Genomic DNA, 26,380 nt, shown 5'->3' on the forward strand with positions numbered 1-26,380 from the left:
AGATCTAAAGCGGCTAAGTCCTGTAACAGACGTGTACTAATGGGGCAAGAGGCTAGATTAAAATGAATATTTAGATCACCCACAACAAAGTTAGTGGATTGAACTATTAGAGGGGCAATAAGCTCAGGAAAAGAAGAAGCCCATGCAGCAGCCGAGCCAGGTGGACGATAAATCAGCGTTCCAGTCAAAGTAAAATAAGGAGAAAGAAGTTTAAAAAGGCCAGCTTCGCAATTAGGGAAATCTAGGTCTTCCCATTTGCAGGAGAATTCTCTTTTGAAGATTATAGCAATACCTCCGCCCTCTTTGAGAACACGGTTTCGCCCCACAAAGGTGTAATCGTTGGGGAGAGCCATGGCGATATCAGGGCGGAATTCTCGTTCAGCCACGTTTCCGTTAAAAACACAGCTGCTGGGCTATCTGTCTCTAAGAGGTCAAAGATATCTCTCTTATGTTTCGAGAGAAATCGACAGTTTATGCTAATAAAATTCAAAGAAGAACAGGTATTGTACATAGCAGGGGAGACGTAATGCGTGGGGGAGGAATAGTCCAGAAAGTGGAGGATAAGGAGTCTGTGGATGAGGTAACAGAGTCTAGCGCAAGAGTGCATGTTGAACATTTTAACGGTGCATCATAACAATTAAAAACAGTAGCAGAAGTGCAGGGAGGTCGCTGTAGCCTCATTAACGCATCGCGGGAATATGTTATATGACCGGGAGCAGGGGAAGTGGTCCCTGGTCCCGTCCTGGCGCGGACGGGCGCAGACGGGCAGGACTTTGGCACGACTTGGGCGCAAAGTCGGCGCTTCCGCCATTGCGTCATTAAATACCCAGAGGAAAGAAACACACTAGCCCGCTAACCTGCCAATGAGCCAGCAGGGCGGAAGTGAGTGTGTGAGGCCGGATGTCGTCGCAACTGACGCTCGAACGGCCCGCCGCTGCAAACGGCACAAGCCGTGGCGGATCGGTGCCTAGAGCGGGAATTAAAGAACCGAATAAGTGTTGCGCCGAGGAGCGGCGTTCCAGGATGGTGCACCAGGTAAATTGTTATTCAATCAGCAACTGACCCAAATTGTGCGTTGCGCTAAGGAGCGATGACAAAGTTTAAAACACAAAGGATAATTTTTAAAATCTGCTAAAAAGCATGCACATAACCTCAGTGGCCTCTTACACCGACTGATTAGAACCTAAGAGAATTCTTTGATAGATTATTGGCAAAGAAAACCAAACCTATGCTGGGGTAGGTGTATTTTAGAAGCACCAGTTGAGTATTTTAGCCTGTGTGTTTTTGTATGTATTTTTATATGGCTTAGAAACCATACAATGCTTTTATAATACTATTCTCGTGCATTATACTTTGCAGCCTGCATTACGATTGTAGCAGTTGACTTTACTTGCATGAGAAAGAAGACTGTTCAAGAAAACCTTTCTTTGAAAACGCCAGTTTCTCTAGTTTACTGCACCTCTGTTGAAACGAAGCATGCACGATTGACTGAGTGAAATACTTATCTATTGTTTCCGCGACTCTAAAGATACAATTCTTTTTCTTGGGAAACAAAGTTGTCATGTTTATGCGGTTGTCAGAAACTAATCCCTTCTTGTGTATTCGAGAAAGTTTCTAGTGACCTCTGAGTTAGCTGGCACACTCACTATTAAGTTTCATACATTCGATAGAGACCTAGTCGACTTCATTCCTACGTCTAAACTATAGGATATATTATTCCAATGTGCAGAGCCTATTGGGAATATAGGAACTACACTAGAGAGTGAGGTGGAATTGGAGACGGGTGAGGCAAAGCGAAGGAGGATAGTGATGAAGCAGGTGGTGAAAGGGAGGCTTGGAAGCAGAAATTGAGAAGGACGAGGCAGTGAGACAGTGTAATAGTAATGTAGAATGATGAGGTAAAGGCACAGCGAGAGGATGGTGTGGTGGGGAGAGCATAGTGACGCAGAAAAAGGGGAGGAGGATTAAGTGAGAGGACAGTGAGGGTTAGGCAGAGAAAGGGAGCAGGCTAAGGCAGGAAGAGATAGGGATGAGGTGGAGAAACGGGAGGGTGAGAGAGGAGGGTGAGGTGAAGAGAAATGAGAGCAAAGTGGGAGAATGCGAGGGGTGAGGTGGGCAGGAGAGCAGGGTGAAGTGGAAAGAAAGGTGATTGAGGTGGAGAGAAATGGCAGTGTGAAAGATACAAAGGTGGGTGAGGCAGAGTCCAAGGAAAATGAGACAGAAACAGCAAGAGAGATTAAGCACATAAGTACAAATCCCCATAAATATGGAGTGTAAACTTATAAGTAAGACTCCACCACTGGGTAGGTTATGCAGGACATCCACCCCCCTTCAAAGAGTATCCAGCATGCCCAGACCCAGCTTGCGGACACCTGGGAGATGCTAAGTATCTTTATTAATATTCATGCCCACCCAAGCTTCCTAGTGGCCCTCTCAGATCGCGAATCATGATGCCGGGCCTGCAGTGCTAAGCAGTTGAATATGGTAATGTGATTTTTATTATGGCGCTATGCTAGAACTGCTTTGTCTCACCTTGGGTACTGGTGACTGACACAGATGCAAAAGTTGTGTTGCCCTGCCAAGGGTGGTTCTTTTCAGAGCAGCCGTGCAGGGGGAAAGCAGACGAGCGAGATCTATGAGCCCATTTACATAGTCCCTTTCCAAAATTATCATGGAGCCAGCCAGGTGTGATTAGTGCACTGCTCCTGTATGCGAAACAAAAGGGGATGATGGACGGAGCGCTTAAGCAAATCAAACACTCACCCCCAGTCAACTGATCTGGGTTTAATCCATCAACATTCTTTAGCTCACTTAGCCACCCCAGTTCAGACATGGCCATATGCAAATCAGTCTGACCCTGTGCCTCATAGGAACAGTCCAGCCCGAACTGCCAAGCCATATCTTCCCTGGACCGGAAACAAGCATCCTGGGACCGGTTTCGGATTCATAATCCTCATCAGCCAGGCTATCTTGAATCCAGTGGCCAAGTGAGCAAGGGACTCACGTCTGAGTATACCCTACCAACTTAGGGCGAACTTAGGGCATGGCTTAAAAGCACTTAAGCTAAAAATCTGTGCTTAGCTCTGGTATGTTGCTGCTCCTGACATTCCATTCAGATATATGCTACAACAAGTAGCATTTCACCTACAACAAGCCAGGTCCATTGCTTTGTCACTGGTTGTTGGTTGCATAAATTAGCAACAACTACGACTTTGTTGTACAGAATATTGGAAATGGGTTAGTCCTTGAGAAAGAGGTTGTAGCGTAATGGCTGGCTGCTGACTTTGGAGCTGGGGAGGGGGAAGCAGGTTTGAGTCTCGGTATCTGCTCACCGTCCTGTCATTCTAATCCCCATGCCTACCAAAAATAATATGAACAATGTCTTTTGTGTAATGTAACGGTTACCTCTGTGAAGCGCTCCAATACCTTCGGGTCAAGTTTGCGCAATATAGAGCTGCCAATATTTACTAACAAAAGAGTACAGCAAATTTAAAAACAGGGCGTGTGCTTTCAGATTAAACTGAAAGTACATGCTGTGTTTTTAAACTTGCTGTACTCTTGTGTTACTAAAGAGTGGTTGCGTGGCAGATTGTGTGCTTTTGTTTAAGTATTCATGTTAATCACAGCTCGCAAAGGGGCTGCAATTAACATGAATACTTCAACAAAAGCACAGAATCTGCCCCGCAGCCGCTCTTTAGTAACACAAGAGTACAGCAAGTGCCTTCAGCCCAACAACCCCAAGCTAAGACAGACTTACTTGCCGCTCCCGACTCTTCCTCTGCCGTCCACACTGCATCTAGGAAATACCATTTTTTTGCGCCTCTCGCTTTTTCAAAGCGCCGGCGTGAACACTCCTGTGTGTGTGCGTGCTCCACACAGGACAGTGCGCGCTCGTGGAAAGTGAGGTGGGCACGTGTGCCCGCACCTTATAGAGAAAAGTGCTCCCAGGGCAGCGCAAGTTTGCAGCCACCCTGAGGACAGTACATTCATTCATTGTAAAAGGGCGTACTTTCTCTGTTTGAGCCCGGTGCATTGGATTAAAAGGGCACCCTGGCGCAAGCATCGAAAGTGCAAAACCATATGTAAGACAGGTCCAGATGTTCGTAGTAAACATTGGGGGGAGGGGACTTAAACAAAATATTGATTTTACTTAAAAGGGTTAATATCAAATATTCAGTTTATGAGTAGTATCACTTGATACTGCGCCCCATAACATGAGTGAACCTCGTGGGCTGTACTCATGACATAAAAACAGCTTCCCATATAGGGACCAAACAAAGGAAACACTATTTTAACCCACAACATGTAGGCAAGCAGGTGCAGTGTGTTCATTGGGATGTCAGGGTGTTGCCCCCCCCCCCCCCCCCCCCCCCGCCCGCAGCTCCCTCGGCGTCTCTGAACTTAAGTAAACAGACTCAGTTTACTTAAGTTCAGAGACGCCGAGGGAGGACTGACAATCATGTCAGTCAGCATGACGTCAGACCGCCCACTCCCTTCAGAGTCTGAAGGGGGTGGGCAGTCCGGTGTCCTGTTGACTGACATGATTGTCAGACCATTTTGTGTAGCAAAATGGGGGTACCCCTAGATTAATTTCTTTATTTGGGAGAATAATATTGTGTGAATAAAACAGTTAGGAAAGGGATAATGGAGTGGACAGAGATTGACATGCAAAAAAGACCAGAAAATGTAAGAAAATATATATTTATTTATTTAGTTATTATTTTATATTATGGATATTTCATTTAATCAAACAAAAAAAGAAGAAAATAAATATATATACATTTTTCAATAAATGATATTAGGACATCTATTGATGAATAGATTGCCTATACATTGTAAGAGTGATGATGATGAAAAGACTTTGGAAAACTAATGATACACACAAATTCATTCACTCGTGACCTAGGAATATATATTTTTTTTATTTCACAAAAATTTTTATTCAGAGAGCTTGGTAGTGATATGAACAGAACAAATAATAGCAGATAGGAATATTTTTAATAATGTATCAAAGCGTGGTGTAGTTCGATATAGTAGTTAGACGTTGCTGTCAACCATAGATGACCTAAAGAAACCTATTCAAAACATAAGACAATGAAAATATTAATAAGACTGACAGTGTCATGGCTAACAATATTCAAATCTGCGTGCGTTTCGGCCTGACGCCTTCATGAGGTAGCCATGATGGGGAATTTTTCGCCCGTGCCCAGTCATGTGCACTTGTGTTTGCACTGCCTTGCGCATTCCAATTAGGAGCCCCTCGGTATCCTAATGGGCAGGCGGCGGGCGAAGAGAAACCTGTGCCCCAAGTCAAATCCCAGCGCCAGGATTGGCTGAGGGGTTGCCACTCCAGTTCTGCTGTTCTGTTTGAAGAGGCGCGGACCAGGAGCAGAGGCGGTCAGGTACGTTTTATAAATTTTAGTCTCCCTCGGTCCCCACCCCCACGTGACCCTTTTCCGCCCTCCCCCGGACCCCCTCCGCCCCCTCTCCCCCCTTCCCGGTAACCCCCTCTCCTCTCCCCGGACCCCCTCCCCCCCACCTCCCCGCAAGTACTGCGACCGAGCATCTAAAGGGGGGAGTCCTCGCTGGGTTATTTAGAAACCTAACTTAGGAGCCTTTGTGTGCGGTTTATCTTCGACCCCTCTGCCCGGAATTTGTGTACAGGACTTGAGGCTAATGCATTTTCATTAAACATACTCTTTTTAATGCTCGCTAAATAATACTTTTAAAGTATTATTAAAAGCCTTAGCATGAAAAGTGCAAGTGCTGCGCTCTTTCCTCGACCTGCGCTCTTTCTCTGTCGAGCCTGAACCTGAGGGGGTGAAGGTGGGTGCTGGGTAGAGGTACGAGTCCCTCCCCAAGACATATTTATAGTTCGTGAATGTACAATGTAATTATATTTCAGAAACCGACACCCTTTATTTAGCTTGCCTTCCTTAAAAGTAGTGTGTGAACCCATTTTTTAAAGTTTCGCTTAAAAATTAGCATGCTGGCCGAGATTGGCAATATGTACCACAGCAAAGACAGAATGAAGTGCACTGAACAGAACCAGTGAAAAGGAAACCGCTATATTCAGGGATACAAATCCATCCGTCCTGTGGGCATGCATACATTCTTCCACCCATTCTTCCACCCTTCCATGCATACACCCACCCAATCATCCACTAGTCCATCCATATCCCATCCAGCCACCCATGTATTTACCCGCCCATTCATCCATACAACCAACCATCAATTCCTCCACTCTGGCATCCATTCAGTTACCCATCCATTTCAATACCTCTGATCATACATCCACGTGTCACATACCCATCCATCCACACCATCAGTTCATCCTGCCAAACATACATTCATTCACCCATCCATTTCGTTTGTGTATACGAATATATAACATGTACCCTGTATTTTGACCCTACAATACCTCACAGGTGCCCTGTTTACACCACAAAGTAGCAGACAGCTGGCCCACGACGGTACATTTCCCTAGAACGTTGGGGTGTTTTTAGGGAACAAAAGATTCGCTCGCCTGGCCTTGTGTATTTCATGCTGAATGGAACATCTTAAGGGTCCCATTTTGTAAAAAAAAATATGCAAGTCACTGAATTTATATATTTATTGTGAATTATAGAAAACAACTGCCTGGTGTGATATTGCTCCCGTGAATTTAGGTTCTGTCCTGGGTACGGTGCTGTGCGGGCGCTGGGATAAAGGTAATAAGAAATTATGTAATCATGTGCTGCGCCTTGATTGCGGGAGGGCGACGGTCCTGGTCAATGATACTAATTGTTAGCAACTGGGCAGATCCCCCCCCCCCCCCCCCCCCCCCCCCCCCCACCAATTTCAAATATCACCAGCCGCCGCTGTGGGCCAGGGCTTCAGCACCCCACACGGGGGGTAGTAAGTGCACCATAAACGTTGTAATAGAATAGACACAGAAAACAGCAGTCCTGCTTTTACAACTGGATAATTGTACAGTTACTTCCAGGTAATGTTATGTGTACAATTAGCTGGCTGGTTTATTATTGGTAAATAGCAATAAGGGATAAATTGCCGGACAATCGCCACTCTCTGGGACACATTCTGTTCCTATAATGACACACGTATTAAGATTACGTGATTGGATTACTATATTCACTGCTGACAGGGAGGTGGGAGAAATTAAGATTGAGGTTAGTACATTATCGTTTTGCTGAGATCTGGCCCCAAAAACAAGACCTTCAAAGGATCTAATAATGTGACGAAGCAACCGAGGGACAAAGGTCTTAAGTAGGAAGGTATTGGTAAGGCAGCCTCGGAATGGGTGGAGAAACAAACTCTTTGGGATGAAGTATGACGAGGCGAATGTGATGTTGATAAAGCAGGATACATACCAATTACCTAAAAAAAAAAGTTTGTGACCACTTATCGGTTTGCATTTTGTAAGCAGTTGAGCAATACTTAATATCTGGGAGCGGCATTAGAGTGCCATGTAGTTCTGGGAGGTAGCAAATAGTTTTGGCGCTTTGTATTGAACATATCTTTAAGGCGTGTATGTGTGTGGGTGTTTTATATTGAAGATCATATGCATGAAGAGGCTGCGGAGTCTGCATGGGACACATAAGCACCATGTAACCTGCCGCTTCCTAAGTGATCTCCTGGACTACTTGTGGATGTGACAAGGTAGCCGGTGTAGTTTTTTGTCTCTTGCTTTGTTATTGGGAGTAATAATTACAGATTTTGGGTTTGGCATAATTGCGGGTTTGGTTACATCGGAGGTTGTGAGTCCTGACAGCTTTGAGAGATAATGAGATTTTCTGAGAACCGTTCGCTGAAGGGAGTGGTTCAGGAATTTTGTATGAATGTTAAACAATCCAATATTGCGTCTTCATTATTGTTTGCAAATATATTGTCCCATTAGGTAGCTTTTCTATTAGTAACTCAATTGGTACAATATGTTATAAACAATATTTAGGGCACGATATTTATGGTGGGCAATATTTGGACAGCACTATTGCTTCCACACGAAGACTGCTCCATGCCCACACTAGTGTGGTGTCGGAGCTCAGCCCTCCCCGTTTGTTTTAGGTGCGGGGTGAGTGACTCAGACTGAGCAAAGGTCAGCCTGATGGACGCTCATTATGTCAAAATCAGGCCTCAGGGCACTTTACAAGCACTAATGCATAGGTGTCACGCAACCATGGTTTACTGTGCTCAAGATTCCACAGCCCTGGTAGCAGTGGCAGACTCCGCCCAGCAACGCCCTGTGAAGATCCTCCTCCTGATGACGAGGGGGAGCATCACTGATAAGAGTCTGCCCTGGGCGCTTTACGTTACGCTGGACTGGTTGTCAATCGGTGAAGTCTCACACAGAACTTACTCAACTCGTCAGAGTGTGGGCTGGATACAACAAGTCTCGGTGATCCCACCCCACCCTGTGAGGAGAGGATGTGACGTAACAGCCAGAGCTGGCAACTTTTGATTTGAGATTTATAAAGCGCAGCAATTACCCTAAGGCATCAAGGCGCTAGAGATCAGCTATCCATACACAGGAAATAGAAAGAGACCAAAACTCCAGCTAGATGTTAGACCGCGAAAAGCCAGGCTTTTAGAGCTTTTCTGAAGGGGAGCAGAAGGAGGATAGATCTGAGAGCAAGGGGTAGGGAATTCCAGAGCTTGCTTGCTGCCACCGATAATGCTCTATCCCCCCACTTCTTCTTCTTGGGACAACCAGTTGCATTTGGAGTGAAGAACGCAGGGTCTGCTGGAAGAGTGCCACTTGAACACAGCCTTCAACCTTGAAGGGTAGGAAGCATGCAGCGATTTATGAAGAATACAAAGTGATTTGAAGCTAATGCGTTTTTCAATGGGGAGCCAGTGCAGGAACTCCAGTCCCTTCCTGGAAGATTGTTTCCAGGGAATGTCCAGAATGAGTCTAGCCAATGTGTTCTGCAGTTCCTGGAGTTTGTACTGCATACTCTTATTGGCAGCCAGGTATAATGCATTACAGTTATCAAGTCTGGACATTACCAAGGCCAGTGCTACCTGTATCAGAGCTGGTCGTTGGATAAAAGGGAAGATTTTTTTTAACATCCTTATGAGCCAGGAGCATGTTGAGATGGTACGGATCATTTGGATAATAAAGCGAAGTTCAATATCTATTCGAACGCCAATGTTCTTAGCCTTTTTGCTCGGAGTAGGAAAGCAGCTTCTATTCCACTTGGATGACCCTGATTTAAATATCATCACTTCGGTTTTATCCCCATTAAGTTTCAAAAAGTTACCAGACATCCATTCTGCCACTTTGGTCATGCATCCAAGAATATTTTCTGACAATGAGTAAGGCCCTTTAGGGAGTGACCACAATCAGTGTATCTGCATATGACACCATCTCCAATCCAAATGAGTGGATCACAGGTGTTAGGAGTGCCACATGCAGATTGAAAAGAGTAGGGCTCAGAGATGATCCCTGCAGAACTTCACATGGTAGAACAAAGGAGTCTGAGTGAAAGGATTTTAAATTCACCCTTTGGGATCGCCCTGTCAGAAATGAGGATAGGAGGGCTAGTGCTTGATGTGAAATACCAAGACTCCGGAGTCTGTCCAGCAGCAGAGTAGGTGAAGTGGTGTCAAATGCTGCTGACAGATCCAAGAGAATCAGCACCACCCCCTGCCCTTCATCCACGTACTCCTGAAGTAGTCAGTGGCTGAGTGGAGAAATGTGGCTCACTGGTTAGAGCAGGCAGACCCTGAAGCAGAGGTCAGACCCGGGACCAGGGTTCAATTCCCGATGCGGCAGGGTCTTGAGCTCAAATGTCCACGGACTCGATAATTCTCGCTTCGGTGCCTGACCTAATCATGAGTTTCACACTCTGCAACTCCGGGCATTAAGCTTGCTTAATCTCCACAACGGCCCCCCGCGGCGGGATGCCTGGCTTTCACCATGGGGATGCCCTGTAGGGGCTATCTCACAGGGAAAAGCCAGGAAGGGTTCCCAAGGCAAGCGCTTAGAGACCCCTGGGTTATAAGTGCTATATAAATCCAACATACAATACAATCTTAAAGCCGTTGAAACTGGTGAACCAGGATTGAGTCTTGGCTCAACAACCTGTGATTCTGAGCAAATCACGTAATCTCCCCGTGCCTACAAAAAATGAATGTGTCCTTCAGTAATATAACTGGTGCTCATGTAAAGTGATCCAATACCTTTTGCTATATAAAACTGCAAAAAAGCCCCCCCCCTCTTATTGGCTGATGCTTGACCAGGTGGGCCATTGTGAGGAACCAGCGTTATTATTCAATTTGTACTGACCGATGCCCCAAGCTCCCTCTTGGTCTGTTGACCACCTTCCTCCAACAAGCCACTGGTTCTGCCTTCTGTGCATAGCCCTGATCTTAAGGCCTGACCGTAAAGTGATTAAGAAAATGTTTGGGGGTGTGCAAGAGCATATGTATGAATGCATGTGTCAAAGTTTCCACAAATGTACTTGTGAATGGACGATTGTGAGGTTGTGCATGTGTATGATTGTAAATGGGTAGGTCTGAGCATGTTTGTGTGCTTGTGCGTGTCAGTATGTGCACATCTGTGCTTGTGGATGAGTGAGCATGAGTGTATGTGTATATGCTTGTGAATGGGTGGGTCTGGGTCTATGTCAAGTAGGAACCATACCACACAACTTCGAGATATCCAGCTGCTACTTGCCCACACACTAGTCCTATTTCAGATGATGTCTTTCACTTTTTCACTGCACCTAAGAGTTCATCTTTGCAGCCAAGAGGTACAATAGTTCATAACGGTATCCTTTTCCAAGATTGTGATACAGGGTTTATGTTTGTAAGAATGCAGCTTTCAAATTAGGAAACCATGTTTCAGTGGCATAATGTGGTGATGATGGCAATCATCATAACCAGGCTTGACTGGTAGGGGAAATGTCTTGTTATCATTAATAGGACATACTACTTTGATTAAAACAGTCATGTTAGCCAAGATTGTGTTTTGCCTTTACAAATAGCCCATGTTATGTTGGGAAAACATATTTGTTGAATTGTTTTCTGGCACTGGTAATTTAATGTAGTCTGTAAAGGAAGGGTAGGGTAGAATGGGAAGGTTTGTTGAGGAGCTTTGTCAGAGCAGGACTTATCTCCAACGTGATGCATTACTACTGAGTGTTCTTTATCTGAAACCTATGTGCAGGTGACTGAAAGAGGATGCAGGAAGTGCGAAGCACAGGCTCTACATAGTGGATTTCTAAAGGCTCTAAAGTAGCTACCATTCAGGAAGTTGGACCCTTGCCCATAAATATTACATCCGACTAGAACAATATTTCTAGAACCAATTTGTTCCATAACTGTCTGACGCATATCATTAGATGGATGCATGATAACTACCTCAAGATAAAGACAGACAAAACGCAGGTGGTGGAGTTTGGTAATGGCCCTCCCCTTTGGAATAACTACTGGTGGCCCTCTGCGACAGGTTTACGTCCTGACCCGGTTAACAAAGCGAGAAATCTGGGAGTCCTGGTTGACGATCAGCTCTGCTTTTTGGAACAGATTACCCATATTAAATCTTCCTATTTTTTTCTCTTGAAAATCTTGCGAAAGATCCTCCCCTACATTCGACAAGAAATGTGAACAAGCATTGGAAATGCAATAGGTCCCGCATTAGAAAAGTTGGAGCTATTGGTCTTGTAAATGACAAATATTTTATTTATTTGTTGGTTTTTAAAATAGCTAAATTGATAGCTTTGTCATTTACAACGCCAATAGTTTTATCTTTCGCGAATGTGACACCTATAGCATTTGGAATGCAACATGTTTTGTATTTACGTGACATAGATGGCAGCTCTGGTCGTTAGGCCACATCTCTAGAGAGCAGGAGAGTGCAGCAGGGGAGAGAAGCACAGCAATGCAATAGGTCTCGCATTAGGAAAGTTTGAGCTATTGGTATTGTAAAGGACACATTTTTCATTTATGTGCTTGTTTTGAAAATTGCGAAATTAATAGCTTTGTTATTTACAATGCCAATAGTTTTATCTTTCGCAAATGTGACACCTATTGCAACACAATATGTGTTGTAGCACTGAGTGGTGTGAGGGTGAGTGGGTGTGTGAGGGTGTGAGGGTGTGTGCGGGTGAGGGTGTGGGTGTGTGAGGGTGAGTGAGGGTGTGTGAGGTGGTGAGGGTGAGGGTTAGGGGGTGTGAGGGTGAGAGGGTAAGGGTGTGTGAGGGAGAGTGGGTGATGGTGAGAGGGTGCGAGGGTGAGGGTGTGTGAGGGTGTGTGAGGGTGAGGGGGTGTGAGGCTGAGTGAGGGTGAGAGGGTTGTGAGGGGTGTGAGGGTGAGTGAGGGTGTGTGAGGATGAGGGGGTGAGGATGTGAAGGCGCGTTTGGCAGTGTATGTTTTAACGCTCTGAATATCATAATTAAACGTACGTAGCGTCACCAGAACTCATTTTGTTTAAAAAAAAAAAAAAAGTAATAAAAAATTCGCAGTCTGTTGCTGTCCTTGCAAATCAGAGAAACACTGCACGGTAACAATTATTCACCTTCCTTTAAGTAGAGTACCTCGTCGGCCATCTTGGATCGGTTATTGATACCGAGGTCCAAACCATGTAGTTGGGGAATCTTACTAAGCCCTCTTTTTTATATCTACGGGGCACGGTAAGCAGCCAGTTCTAAGATGGCAGCTGCGCGTGGCCCGCGTGTGGGCTCGGACTCTGACAGCAGCGAGGACCTGCAACGTTTTCGAGAAGCGACGTGGGTGGTGGCACCGGTGCGAGGTATCGTGGGGAGAAAAGGGGTGCATAGAAAATGTGGATGTGTTTGTACGGCGCTCAAGCGTTGAAACTGAGAAAGGACCAGAGTTGCAGGCATAGATACAGAGGGTTAATCTATGTCAACCGACTGCGGCTGGTTGCGTCTTATTGTGGGAAATAATGGAAGCGACCAGGCTGGAATGGACTGCTTATCAGACGACCGTTTTGGAGTTTCATGAATTACGTCAAGGGGGTGTGACCGTGATGTGTTAATGAGCGTAATAAGCGGTGCAAAATATTGCTTACGGCCGCAGAACAGTGGTGGTCGTAATTCAAAAAGTTGAATGTTAACAGGTGTTTACGTGCTTGGAGTGGAGAAGAATGGTAATTAACTACATGCATACCTTGTAGTTCGTTTTACTATACTCTTTTTAAATGTCCACGTCCTGCTAATACAAGATGGACCGCTCTGTCAACAAGAGAATGCTGTGCTTATAGCTGGTGTAGTTGATGTAAGAGAGCAATCTGTTCTGGGTTACCTAGCGGCCATCTTGGAGTGATGCAAAGTCACAGATAATGTTTAGGAAGGTGTGGACTTTGTGATCGTTGAATGAGTTACGTGATGAACGATCAGATTTTTTGGGGACAAACATGTTGCAAAAGAAACGTGTAGGAACTTTGAATGAACCCTTACCTTTGTTTGCACAAAGGTTTATGTTCTCTACAGGATGCGAGTACAAGTAGGGAAGGCAGAGAAGGGGAGGGGGGAGGAGAAATGCGACACGGCGGGCAGGGGAGGGGGCGAGGGGGGAGGAGAAATGCGACACAAACAAGACGGAGGGAAGGCAGATAAGGGGAGGGGGGAGGAGAAATGCGACACGGCGGGCAGGGGAGGGGGCGAGGGGGGGAGGAGAAATGCGACGTGCGGATGAGGGAACTGATGTGCACGCGCTTTTAAGCTCAATGCGCATGCGCATTGAGCTTAAAAGTCACGGGCACTGCAAGGAATCGCCACGATTCCTTGCAAGTTAGTTAAAGAGTGGTTAAGCCCCCATAGTCTCGCAAGCTCGATGCGCATGCGCATCGACAGGCGAGACCTAAAAATGTGAAAGTCACTCTGATCTTGTTAAGAATATATTATTGCAATGCCCTTTTTTTGGGCATTGATAAACATCTACAACTAAAATTACAGTCTTTACAAAATACTGCTGCACGGGTGCTGTTGAATATTCCCAAATTTCATCACATAGCCAACCGCATTAGCGACCTCCACTGGTTACCGGACAAGGAAAGAATTGGGTGTAAAGCACTGATGGGTCCACAAAGCATTGTATGGGGGTGCTTGTGACTACAGAAACTTTTTGTGGGTATGTTCTGCGACAGGACCTAAGGTCTGCCAATGCTGGGCTGGTTCTTGTTCCTAGGATTAGAAGGGCTAGGTGAGGTGATAGAAGTCTATCCTACCGGTTTGAGAAACTTTGGAATGCGTTGCTGGACTCAATCAGACTGTAATCTAAATAGATCCTCTTTCAGGAAGCTACTAAAAACTTGGCTTTTCCCTTCCAAGTAAAAGCAAATGTGTCCTCCATTCTCAGATGAAGTACATGTAACCGTCAGCGGCAAGATGCCTCTTCATTCGTTGCGCTTTACAAATGTTTACTTACTTACTTTGATCGCAGTACCACATGGCCCCTTCTCAACAGATGTACCCTTTTTCAGCCAGTTGTGATTGAAAAAAATGGTACCTGCATTTGCTAGTTGTGGGCTGAAGTCGATTTCTAGCTTCTTTACTTAAAAGCATGGCCACTAGAATTATATGATTGTGCCACCGCTGCGTTTTAAACATAATTATGGATTTGCCACACAATCCGTCATTTGCTGCATAATTTGCATATTTTACAAAGAAAAATTTGTTTCTAGCTCAAACGGTTCAAAAGTTATTAAAAATACAGTGACACGTGTTGCTGCACAGTGGGAGGCCTTTACCAAGATTGACTGTTCACCTTTCCCTTACTTCTTGCTATATTTCATTGTTAAAATGATACTTATGAGGTGCCACGTATGCCCAGACATTGTTAATAAGTGTAAAAATAACAAAATAAATAATGAAGGAATACTCTCACAAAACATTTCCACGTTACGCCACGTAATTTCTTTTCTTGCTGCATAATTTAGTCAACTCTGCCAATAACTTGGCCCTCTCATGCCACATAATTCCAGTTGCCTTGCTTAGAAGCAGTGGATGGCTTGGATGAGTTTGTAGACGAGTTAGTCATTAAATAGGCATCTTAGAATGCACAAGTAGGAATGTTGTGGTCGCTACCGTACCGGAGTAGTGCATTTGTAGCACCGCAGGAAGTGACCAAATGACATGGCGTAGTAGTCGTATAGGCCTCCGGTATAATAGTCATTTATGCCTCTGGTATGACATAAGAGTAGGCTTCAGTGGGTTGTGAACGTGATGACTCTAGTTTGAGTTAAAAATTAACCAAACGAGTCAAGATGAACATAAACTGATAAAATGCCAGTGTCTTTTATCGTGCGCCAGCAGCCCTTGTGAAATTCAGTAGATTGTATAGGATACTGTACCATGAGCAATGAACCGCAGGTTTATGCAGAAAGGTCTGTGACAGGAATAACATTTTCACAGACCTATTTATTTCGTGACACCACCCTTCGTATGGACTATTTAGATGATATTAACGCCCAAGGTTTTGTTATGATTCTCTTATGTAAACGTAATGGTGTGTGTTATGCCCAAATCATTCATTTTGTGAGTTGTATTGTAATATCAAAATTTGGATTCACCATTTTTCAAAATGAACTGGTGTACTTAAGATCAATTTTGGGGCGGTGTTTGTATGCTTAAAATAAAAGTATTAATAAGCTGTAAAGAAGTCTGAGCAGGTATCCAGGGGCCTGATTCCCAAAGGAAAACTTGCACTTTTGTCTAATTTACAATAGTTTGCTTTTCACAAAGGTATTTGATAATAGTATATTTACGACTGCCGAGTCTCCATACATAAAAAGATACAACTGTCCTATATTTTTGTGTGCGTAGACACGAGTATTGTAACGATACTCCTAGTAAGATACCTTTTGTGAATAGCAAACCGTCGTAAACTTACACACAGTGCAAGTTCCCCTTTGTGAGACCGGCCCATATGGGCACATGTTAAGGTGTAGACAATCTGCAGCCAGCTCAGCACATCCCTAGCTCCAGAGAAGTGTCAAGAGGATGGGTCTGTGAGTGGGAGAACGGGGTCTGTGAGTGGGACTGTGGAAAGTAGTAGCCTGATTAGTAAGGGACACAAAGTGTAATATTGATAAAGGGAGAGTGTCAGAGTGGATGGCTGTCATAAACCAGGCTCATTCTGGGGGCCATGAATGTGACCGCTAGTGTCCAATTACCGGTACAGAGCTTCATTTGGCATTTAGCCCATTTCTAAGGACATCCATGAGGTCTGAGGCACAGATATTGATGAAGTAGTTTAGCCAGGAGGGGGCAGTGTAATCGAGATCTGAAACAGGGAGTGTAGCTCAAATCATGGGGCGGAAAGGATGGCTCTCCAACCCACCCTGCACATGCCTTACTGAAGCTACTACAGATGGAGAAAGTACGCAGTTCATTCACACATCAATGTTTGATACACAAATGAAATATCACCACCCTCTGCCTCGCTGTAGTGTACATTGTGACAATGCAAGGCAGGGCTCCCGCGACAGCTGCAGCGCCCTCTTCAGACACACCGGGTTCTGTCGAGCACTGTATGTTGCTATTGGGCTTACCTGAAATGTCCCGTATTTGTTGACTATACCTTACTGTGGATCTTACGTTTTCCTTAACACATGCCATGTTTTCCTGTCGTGCTCGTAATCACAACATTGTGTTTTGACATCGGGTTATGAGAGCCCGAGTTAGTGTGGCTTCAGTAACACCAGATTATACAGTCCACCGCTACATAAACTGAGGAATGTGGAAATGCATACACTCCTATCATGACCGTCTATTAAAAGACCACTTTGTGTATTCCAGACACTGGTCAGTCAGTGTATATGGCACTTCATAGCCTTCCGGCTTGCGAAATGCACTTTAAATGCATAATTGATTTACCAAACATTTATCACAATTAGTAGCTACACTGCCGGTAATGGGGATCAGTAATTAAGAAGTGAACATGTTTTCTCCTAATATAATAATTTGCTATTTCATAATTGATCACAGGCTCCAAATACATGATCAAATTGTATTTTTGTTATTTGAAAAGCAAAGCGATTGATTCCAGAGTCTCTTTTCCCCCCCTGTTATTTCTTCTAGGTTGATCGCACTGAAAGAATTAAGAATTGCCTGTCCCCCAAATTTTGTAAGCGATTTAAGGTGGATTACCAATTCGAGATAGTGCAGAAGCTGATCTTTGCCATCTATGACATCGACAATCAAACCATCGGCCTGGACGATGATGATTTCTTGGGACAATTTGAATGCACTCTCGGACAAGTAAGTACAATAGTAAAATGGGCGTGGCTTTAATGAGTTATCCTTCCTTGCAGTCGTCCTATTTTGCCGACAGATCATATTAATATTTTAACACATTGATCTGCAATGCATCTTCAAATAATCCCGAAGCCACTGCAGACAAAATTCAGAATATTAATAACAATGTACAGCTAGTTAAGTGGAATGAAATGGACAAGTGCATTGTATTTGTCTTTTTCAATATAGCAATAACATTATCTAGTAATGCTACCAGAATGTACAGCACGCAAGTGTGCAGACAAAATGTGGACATGGAATGATGCTACGGAATGAAGTGGATGGGTGAAATCTCACCGTTGTGATTTGGAAATGATTTTGTGGTGGCGCAAGTGTGTGAAGCATTAGTCTTCTTGCTGCATACATGGTCGCAGGCAGTCTTGATGCTGAAAGCTCATTTTAGGAGGTGGAGTTTCCGTTTTACGCTGAACTTTTTTTCTTTGATTTCATTAGATCCATTGGATGGTGAGAAATTACGGAATTAGCTGATGTGCTTTGAACGTTTCCTTGGACATTAGGTCAAAAATGATGAACTCATCGCTTTGCCTCTCATTTATTATTAACATGATGCGAAATCTAAAGAATGTTCCAGGCAATGTTGAAGTCTTCACCGCTGACCACACCATAAGCGGGATCATAAAGGATTTCTTAAGAAGAGATAATCGAAGATTAAAGACTTGTAATTGATCATTGTAGCCCATGATAAACAACATTATCCCATGTTGTGGTAAATAATATTATCACTTGTCTTCTAGCTAAACATTCTGAATAGTACATTCTGTATAGGTCCATAACTTCCTAAGTCTCCAATGAGTTTCATCGATAATTTCTAGGGCACATATAGGGTGCAGAAGTGAGAACCATCTTGACTTCTACCACTCTTGGGCCCCCCTCCATATAGCTAACTGTGCAGAAATAATTAACTATTTTTTAACTTCTGATTGCAGCTATTGTCCTTCCAAGCGCTAACATTTTACAAATGTTTGCTTGGTATTGAATCATGCCTGTAGGGTCATACAATTACATTGGAATTAAAAGAAAATGAGCACTCATGTCACAAGCCACAGCTCTAACCTTCCTGCTAAGAGCTCTGTGCAGAACTCCTTGCTGCAGGCATGCTTCCCTGATTGTGTATGCCGATTGATGTTTGACAATTAGCAGTTGCGACACCAGTTTGTTCTGCTCCAAGGCATTTCTCTGAGTGGAACAATTTTCCCCAGTGACCAGTAGGGATTGGTGGCACTCTGTAGAGCCGCTCATGTCATATTATTAAAACCAGCCCAAAAGCATTCGTGTTCCTGCTGTTTTCCTGATCTCCTCATCCCCTGACAGCTGTCCTCATCTGCTCTGTGCTCCTAGTCTTCGCTCCTGCCCTTGTCTCTGTTCCTGTACACAGCTGATGCTTTAGTTTCTTCTAGACCTCTGCAGTTATACTGCAAGCGCTCTCCTCACTGCTCTTATGGCCTCCACTTGTACTACTTTACTTCTTTCCTTGGGCTGCAGCGTCCTCCTCCCTCAAATCGTTTTGCTCCCATGTTTCTACAGTGCGACTGGAACTGCTGGTCCTCTTCTCAGCTTCCAAAATCTCTCTGATTCACATTGCTTCCTGCGCCTTCCCTTATGCCCCCACATGCTGTTACCTGTGCTCCAAATTTGCACCCCAACATCTCCCCACCATTACTCCATATGAAATCCCTTCAACTGCTGAGTGCAGCAGCTTCAGCTCTCGCCTCCTGTTCAGTGTGCTGCATTTGCTGATTCACCTGTTTTTTTTCTCTGCCACGATCTGCTTGCCTCGCTCCCTGTCCAGCCAGACGTGGGCAGCATGCGTTGTGTTATAGTCTGGTTTTGTTTTGCTGGCCGCCTTAGGACAAATGTAGTCAATTTTAAGAACTCCGTAATTGCGCTCACATTATTCTTTGATTTTTTTTTTTTTTGGTTTAAATACTGTAACTTTGTAGCAATGGTTAATATTGTGACTTCATCTTGGGCCAAAGCTAGAGCAAATAGGGCAGTGGGAGACACTAATAAGGTTAAAGAGTACCCACTCAATATTAAATAAATTTTAAAAAAAAACTCCATACCATAATACCCAAAAACATATCCACAAAACACTAGGTTATCTCAATTGTTAATCGGTACATAGTTATTAAAAAACAACTCCTACATCCAGAAACTGTAATTTGGTCTACTCAGAAGATTTATAAGAAAAAAAGACATTCTTTAATAGATAATCAAGCATCAAACACAGTGGTGGAATCGCCGTAATCTACAAGGACACCATCCGCTGCACAATCTCCTCCGACAAATCGACCACGATAATGGAGCACCTCAACTTCCAACTCCACACAGATGGAAAAAGTACCATCAGAGGCAGCCTAGGGGGCGTGGCTTGGACGCCGATGGCGATGGTCGCCTGAGAGCTCGGCTCCGGGACTGAGCCCGTGATTATCCTGCAGATCGGAGGCCGTGGGGCACCCTAGTCCCCGCAAACCGTCGATCAAGCTGATTGGGACCTGCCGAGGCACCTGGTGCAACTCGAACATGAGTTGATCCGACGGAAAGTCGAAGTTAGTGGTCCCGCGGAGTGCGGCCCAACATGGCGCCCGGACCTCTTTGTCCCCTTGGTCGGGACCTTTAGTCTGGAGGAGCGTCGTTATCTACAGCGCACCCTCCACCTTTTCATCTCCCTGTGATGTGACGGTCTGGGTGTCGTTCTGATCGGACTTTGAATAAGGTGATTGCTCCTGGATGATCGGATGCCCTCACTATAGTGGACCTCGACTCACGGACGCCTAGCGGCCCTGGCTGCGGTGCCGATCCCTTGAGCCGCGCCTGGCTGCATCCCCCCGAGTGACTGACTTCCATGGGCAGCACGGCGCCTTGGCGCCACAAAGTCTCCGGTGGTGTTGGAGACCCTCGTTCCAGATCCTCATCGGCCAAACGGGCCTGCCCGACCTGGCGCCGATTGTCCCCGCCTCCTCCTTGGTGCCCTCCGACGACGCGGTGGTGGCGCGGCCCTAATCTGTGGAGGTCCAACAGGACGGAGATCGCCCGCCCTCGGCCCGAAGGCCACTAGCCGAGAGAGACATAGCCGACACCCGCACTTGGTGGCGCCTCTGACTGGTTCTCCACCGTGTGACTCCTGCGCCATGGGAAAACCGAGGGGAGCCAAGGGGACCACCCCAGCCGCCTCAGACTCGGAGGCCCCGGACAAAGAAGAACGTGGGGACCCGGAGAGTTCTGGTGGAGCACCATTGCAGCAACAATTTGACCGGGTCCTGGAGGCGATCGCGACCACACGCTCGGCCCTCCAGCAGGACATTGCCCAGGTGGCGACGAGTCTGGGCCTCCTTAGAGCGGACCACGGCAAGCTCTCGGATAGGGTCAAGGAAGTGGAGAGCTCGATAAAAACCTTGGAGCCAGCACAGAGAACTCTAGCCGCGACGATGAAGGATGCCCTCTCCCGGATTGATGCCCTGGAGCGGCGAGCGGAAGACGCGGAAGGTCGCAACAGGCGAAATAACATTCGAGTGGTGGGCCTGCCGGAGAAGATCGAAGATGGCGACATGGTGGCCTACTTGGAAGCCTGGCTACGGGACACGGTGGCTCCGGAGGGTCTATCCTCCTTCTACACCCTGGAGCGAGCACACAGAGTCCCAGCGAGGCCGCCGCAACAGGGCCGTGCCCCGCGACCGGTGGTGGCCCGGTTATTGCACTTTCGGGACAGAGATCTCATCCTTAATGCCGCCAGACATAATGGCCCCTTCAAGGTGGCGAACAGCCAGGTGAATATCTTCCCGGACTACACCTATGAGACCCAGCGCAGGAGGTTCTCATTCCTGGCGGTCAAGCGCGAGCTCCGGAGCGAGGGCATCCAATACTCTCTCCTGTTTCCTGCAAGGCTCCGCATAATTGTCGATGACAAGACTCAGTTCTTTGATTCCCCGGAGGATGTCTGTAACTGGCTAGAACTCTATAGAGCCGGAAAGGATGGCTTTGGCTCCTCATCTCAACTAGCAGTGGAGCCTGGACAGCGACGGCGGTCCAAAAGGATTCGGAGTCGCCGTGGCCGGTCAGGCGGACCCTCGACTGCAAGGACGTCGACGGAGCGGAAGGGAGTGTTGGAGGTGTTGTCTGCGCTATCTGGCTCACGGGATGGTACCATAGAAGAGGAAGCGGACCTTGGTGACGAGGGGGTACCAACGGACTCAGAGGACTCGGTGACCGACAGTGTCCACACCCCGGTGATCACTCCGAACTCGGTTGAGGACCTTCTGGATGGACAGGGTTGACGGGGTGAGCTGCGTCCATTTGGGTGGGGGCCCGCAGCGGGGGTGGCAGGGGTAGGCGATTGCTCATAATTCCCGAGGAAGTGGAGGTGGGGTGCCCTGCCCGTGCCATGAGGGTTTCCTCTTATTGTTTTGGGCTCACTTTAGTCTCGGTAGCCCGAGCGTCGAGGGCCCATTGCCAGCGCCCAGCCCGCACCTGGCCCTTAAGGCCTTCCTGCGGTGGCGACTGCAGGAATAGTCGGGGACAGAGGGTTTGCTGGGGGTATGGTTTGGATGGGGTCTAGATGGCACTATTTGGGTCCTGTTCTGGGGAGGGTGGGCAAGGGTTTGGGTCGAACCGGGGTTGTTGTGTTTTGGTTGGGGAAAATGGCCGCCATCAGTGCTGGGTTGATTGTTGCTCTTTCTTTGTTGGGGCCCGGATGGAGAGACTTTGCACGAACAATATGGGACAATGGCTGATGTTGCTAATGTGAAATGCATTACTTGGAATGTACGGGGGCTTCACACTATGTCTAGACGTCACAAAGTCCACGCTTATTTAGTGCGTAGAGACTGACTGGGCACTCTTAAATAATATTATTCCTATGGAACAAACAGGCTTTCGAAAAGAGCATGGAACTCTAGATAACCTAACTATGCTACATGTAATCATAGACAAATATGTGCGGGTTCGTGGCGGGGGCATATATGCAGCATTCATAGATTTCTCCGCAGCGTTCGATAGGGTTGACCGGCCGACGCTGTGGAGAAAATTGACGTTACTGGGTATGCCGAGATACTTATTGGACTTAGTCAAATCCTTACACTGTAATACTTGGTGTAGAGTGTTACAAGGCGGAGAAAGGGGACTCACTAAAGCAATTCCCTCTCGGAATGGCTTAAAACAGGGATGTATACTGGCTCCCACGCTGTTTTCCCTGTATATGGCCGACTTACCAACTACAGTGGCTGAATGTGAGGGTCTTCCCCCAGTTATTGGAGGGACTGCCATATCTATTCTAATGTATGCAGATGACATACTAGTCTTAGATCTGACCCCAAAAGGTCTCGCTAATCGTCTTCATACATTGAATGATTTCGCGGTCAAACACTATATGAAAATTAATAGCTCAAAAAGCAAGATCATGTGCATCTCTGGTAAAAAGAAATGCAGATCTAGGAGCAATAATTGGACATTAAGTGGTGAAAAACTCGAGGTAGTTAACTCCTATTCGTTTCTGGGCAAAGTAATATCTTCTAATCTTAGTGAGAAGCCTCACATTGAAAATAATTCTAGAAAAGCCATGGCCCATGGTAGGGGACTATGTTCCTTATATAATGCAACAGGGAAGAGGCATTTCTCTTCTTGCTTAGAGGTATTTCGAGCGAAGATTCCTGCCACCCTCCTTTATGGAATTGAATTGGTGGATTTAAAACAATGGGATTTTATGCAAAAAACGGAGGGAAAGGTACTAAGGAAAATTTCCTCTCTTAATTCAGCATGCTCCACATCCGCTTGCCGACTGGAGTTTGGTCTGCGAAGCTGCTGGGCACAAGGGCTAGCCGCTCTCGTAAGGTGGGTAGCATGCTTGGCCAGATGTAAACCAGGAACCCTACGTGAAATCTTAAAAAAGGAGCTTTTAGGTAACTTTAACGAGTTCTCGCAGCTGGTAAAAAACTTCAGAAAAGCTGTTTTATTATTGGAACTCGATGAAAGTACGTTATTTTCTCTTTCCCCATCAGAGTTAAAGCTAAAACTAAAAAGTAGGTCCTGGGAATTGTGTCATAAGAGGGATATACTTGAACAACAGAAGTATAAAGAAAGGGAAGCCTTGGTCCTTACCTATATACCCAAACAAGCACAACAATACTTAAGGTGGAATATACCACATGGCGTCCGGATGTTTTGGTTCCTTTTACGCCATAACTTGTTACCACTTAATACACTCCTCGCAAAATGGTATGGTGTGTCTCCCTCATGCAACCTATGTAATAATGCTGCTCAAGACCTCAACCATGTATTGTTTATTTGCCCGATATTACGATTACTGCGCAAAAAATGGATAAAACCAATTTGTCTACAGTTGGGAATCTTGAATATAAAAATGTTTTCCAATGCTCTGTATTGCCCTCCTAACGAAATGTTCTGTTTTAGATTATTTAATTATTTTAAAGAATTTTTAGGCATATATTAATGTGATTTTGGGAGATGCTGTTGAGTATATTATTCGTCTATATTTTAGTGTTTACTTTTGAAGTTGTATGTAACTTTTGCTTATTTTGCCATGATAATATGTATGTTACTTTATGTGGCCCTCAAGGAGAGCCAAATCATAACAATAAAAACTTGAAACTTGAACTTAGTGCGTAGAGGGGTGCAAATGGCGCTGCTGCAGGAAACCCATCTTAGCAAGGCGGAAGGGGCGGCGCTACAGCGTAGGTGGAGGGGGCAGGTCTTTTACACTTCGTACTCCGCGTATGCCAGGGGGGCGCTAATTTGGATCAGAGCTGGGGTTCCTTTTCAGGTTACGAAGTCAGTGGTGGATCCGGAGGGTCGATATGTGGCCATTTCGGGCACTCTAGGGGGGAGGGACCTAAACGTTTGCTGTGTTTATGCACCCAATGTGGACCAGCTTGCCTTCCTTTCCAGGTTATCGGGCTCGTTAGCCCACTTTTTTTCCGGGCCCCTCCTGCTCGGCGGGGATTTCAATTCAGTGGTAGATCTGGAGAATGACCGCTCACATCCCCCCCTCCCTGACTCTCCGGTTCGCCGTGTGGCTAAAGGTAGGAGGGACTGGCAGACGCACTGGGGTCTGACGGATATCTGGAGGGCGCAGCACCCCGACACTAAGGACTATTCCTACTTCTCAGGCTTGCACGAGTTACACGTCCGTCTGGACGGGTTTCTGGGCTCGACAGACTTGGTCTCAGCGGCGGTCCGGTCTGAATATTTGACCAGGACCATCTCAGATCATAATCCTCTCCTGCTGGACCTTCGCTGGTTTCCGGGGGTGCCTGCGGTGCCCACCTGGAAGTTGCGTCCCGAACTCTTAGAGGACATTGTATTCAAAGCGGACCTAGAAGACAAGATCTCGGAATACTTCTCGTCCAACGGGGGCACTGCGGGTTCAAGGGCGCTAGAGTGGGACGCTTTTAAGGTGGTGGTCAGGGGCTTCTGCATTTCCAAGAAGGTGGGCATGAGGCGAATCATCCTTGATGACTTAGAAATGGCAGATCGGAAACTCCGTGAGTTGGAACTCCGTCGCCCCGGGCGCCCGGAACTCCAGGAACGCACGGCAGCGGCGAAGGAGGCGGTAGCGGCGGAGGTCGAACGGCTGCGCTGTTTCGACTATAAGGCCTATACTGTTAGGTCCCTCGCAGAGGGGGATAGATCGAGCGCATTGCTGGCGTGGCTAGCTAATCCTACGCGCCAGACCTCTCTGACGACGTCCATGCGTACGGCAGATGGGACCGAAGTGCACACTCAACCTGAGATTCTGAGCTGTTACCTGCACTACTATGAACGTTTGTACCGCAGTCGCTCTGCCAGAGACCCCGACCGGCTTGATGACTACCTGCGACCCCTAGAGCTCCCAATGGTGGAACCTGACGTAGCGAAAGCCCTGGGTTCCGACATTGAACTGGGAGAGATTCGCAGCGCCATTAAAAAGATGGCAAGGAATAAGACCCCGGGTCTGGACGGCCTTCCGGTTGAATTTTATGCCGCTTATGCTGATCTCCTGGCACCGAGGTTGCTGATCGTTTACAGAGAGGCGAAGAGGCTTGGTCGGCTCCCCGGCTCGATGTGCGAGGCCTTAGTGGTTCCCCTCCTCAAGCCGGGAAGGGACTCGTCCGATCCGGCGTCCTACAGTCCTTTATCAATGTTGACGGTCGATTATAAAATACTGAGCAGCATCTTGGCAACGAGATTGCTGGGTCACATGAGCTCTCTGGTGCATGAGGACCAGGCTGGATTCATCCCCAAGCGAAACACGACCATGAACATCCGTAGGCTGTTCCGCTTGCTGGGTGAACCGCTCGTGGACGCCCCGTGCCCGGTAGTCCTCTCGGTAGATTTGGAGAAGGCTTTTGACAGCCTGGAATGGGACTACCTGCGCACAGTATTACTACGATTCGGCCTAGGTGAGGGTTTCGTTAGATGGACCACGGTACTGTATACCTCGGCGTCGGCCAGGGTACGGGCAGGCCCGCTGATCTCCTCGCAATACCCGGTGGAGAGAGGCACGAGACAGGGTTGTTCATTATCCCCGCTTCTCTTCGCGTTAGCGGTGGAACCTCTGGCGCTGCTACTCCGGTCGGGAGCCCACTATAATGGCTTATGGACGCCTTCGGGCCCACATTATGTCTCGCTGTACGCTGATGACCTGTTGCTCTTCCTTGAGGACCCAGTTGCTGCCCTGAATGGAGCTGCGACGGCGCTCACGGCGTTTGGGGAGGTCTCGGGCCTTCGGGTGAATTGGGCTAAGACCTGTCTTTTCCCGGTTCGTAAGGGTACACCTAGCCCTGATATCAGCAGAGAGATTAGGTGGGAACCTGACTGCTTTAAGTACCTGGGGGTATACGTCTACCATGAACCGTCCGACCTCCTGGATGGAAACATAGCTCGCAGCACTCGCGCGCTGCGTGGTAGCCTGGACTTCTGGGCTACTCTACCGCTCTCGGTAGATGGACGGATCGCTTTGCTTAAAATGGTGGCGCTTCCCAGGTTGCTATATTATTTCCGGGCGCTGCCGATTTGGATCCCACCAGCCACATTTCGACTGTTACGGTCAATGGTGGTCGGATTCCTCTGGGGTTCGGGCCGCCGAAGAGTGGCCCTCAAGA

General features: G+C 46.7%; 1 protein-coding gene across 2 annotated transcripts in view; it reads left to right on the top strand.

The window, feature by feature from the left end:
- CPNE3 (copine 3) overlaps window positions 1-26,380 on the top strand; it is a 460,542-nt gene that overhangs the window by 218,661 nt on the left and 215,501 nt on the right. For both annotated transcript variants that reach the window (XM_086965964.1, XM_086965965.1), the window contains exon 3: window positions 17,049-17,228. In XM_086965964.1, the coding sequence (XP_086822090.1) occupies window positions 17,049-17,228 (180 nt within the window). The remainder of the gene's footprint in view (window positions 1-17,048; window positions 17,229-26,380) is intronic.

This window comes from Lissotriton vulgaris, chromosome 4_1 (assembly GCF_964263255.1).
Source record: "Lissotriton vulgaris chromosome 4_1, aLisVul1.2, whole genome shotgun sequence".
Taxonomy (NCBI): Eukaryota; Metazoa; Chordata; class Amphibia; order Caudata; family Salamandridae; genus Lissotriton; species Lissotriton vulgaris.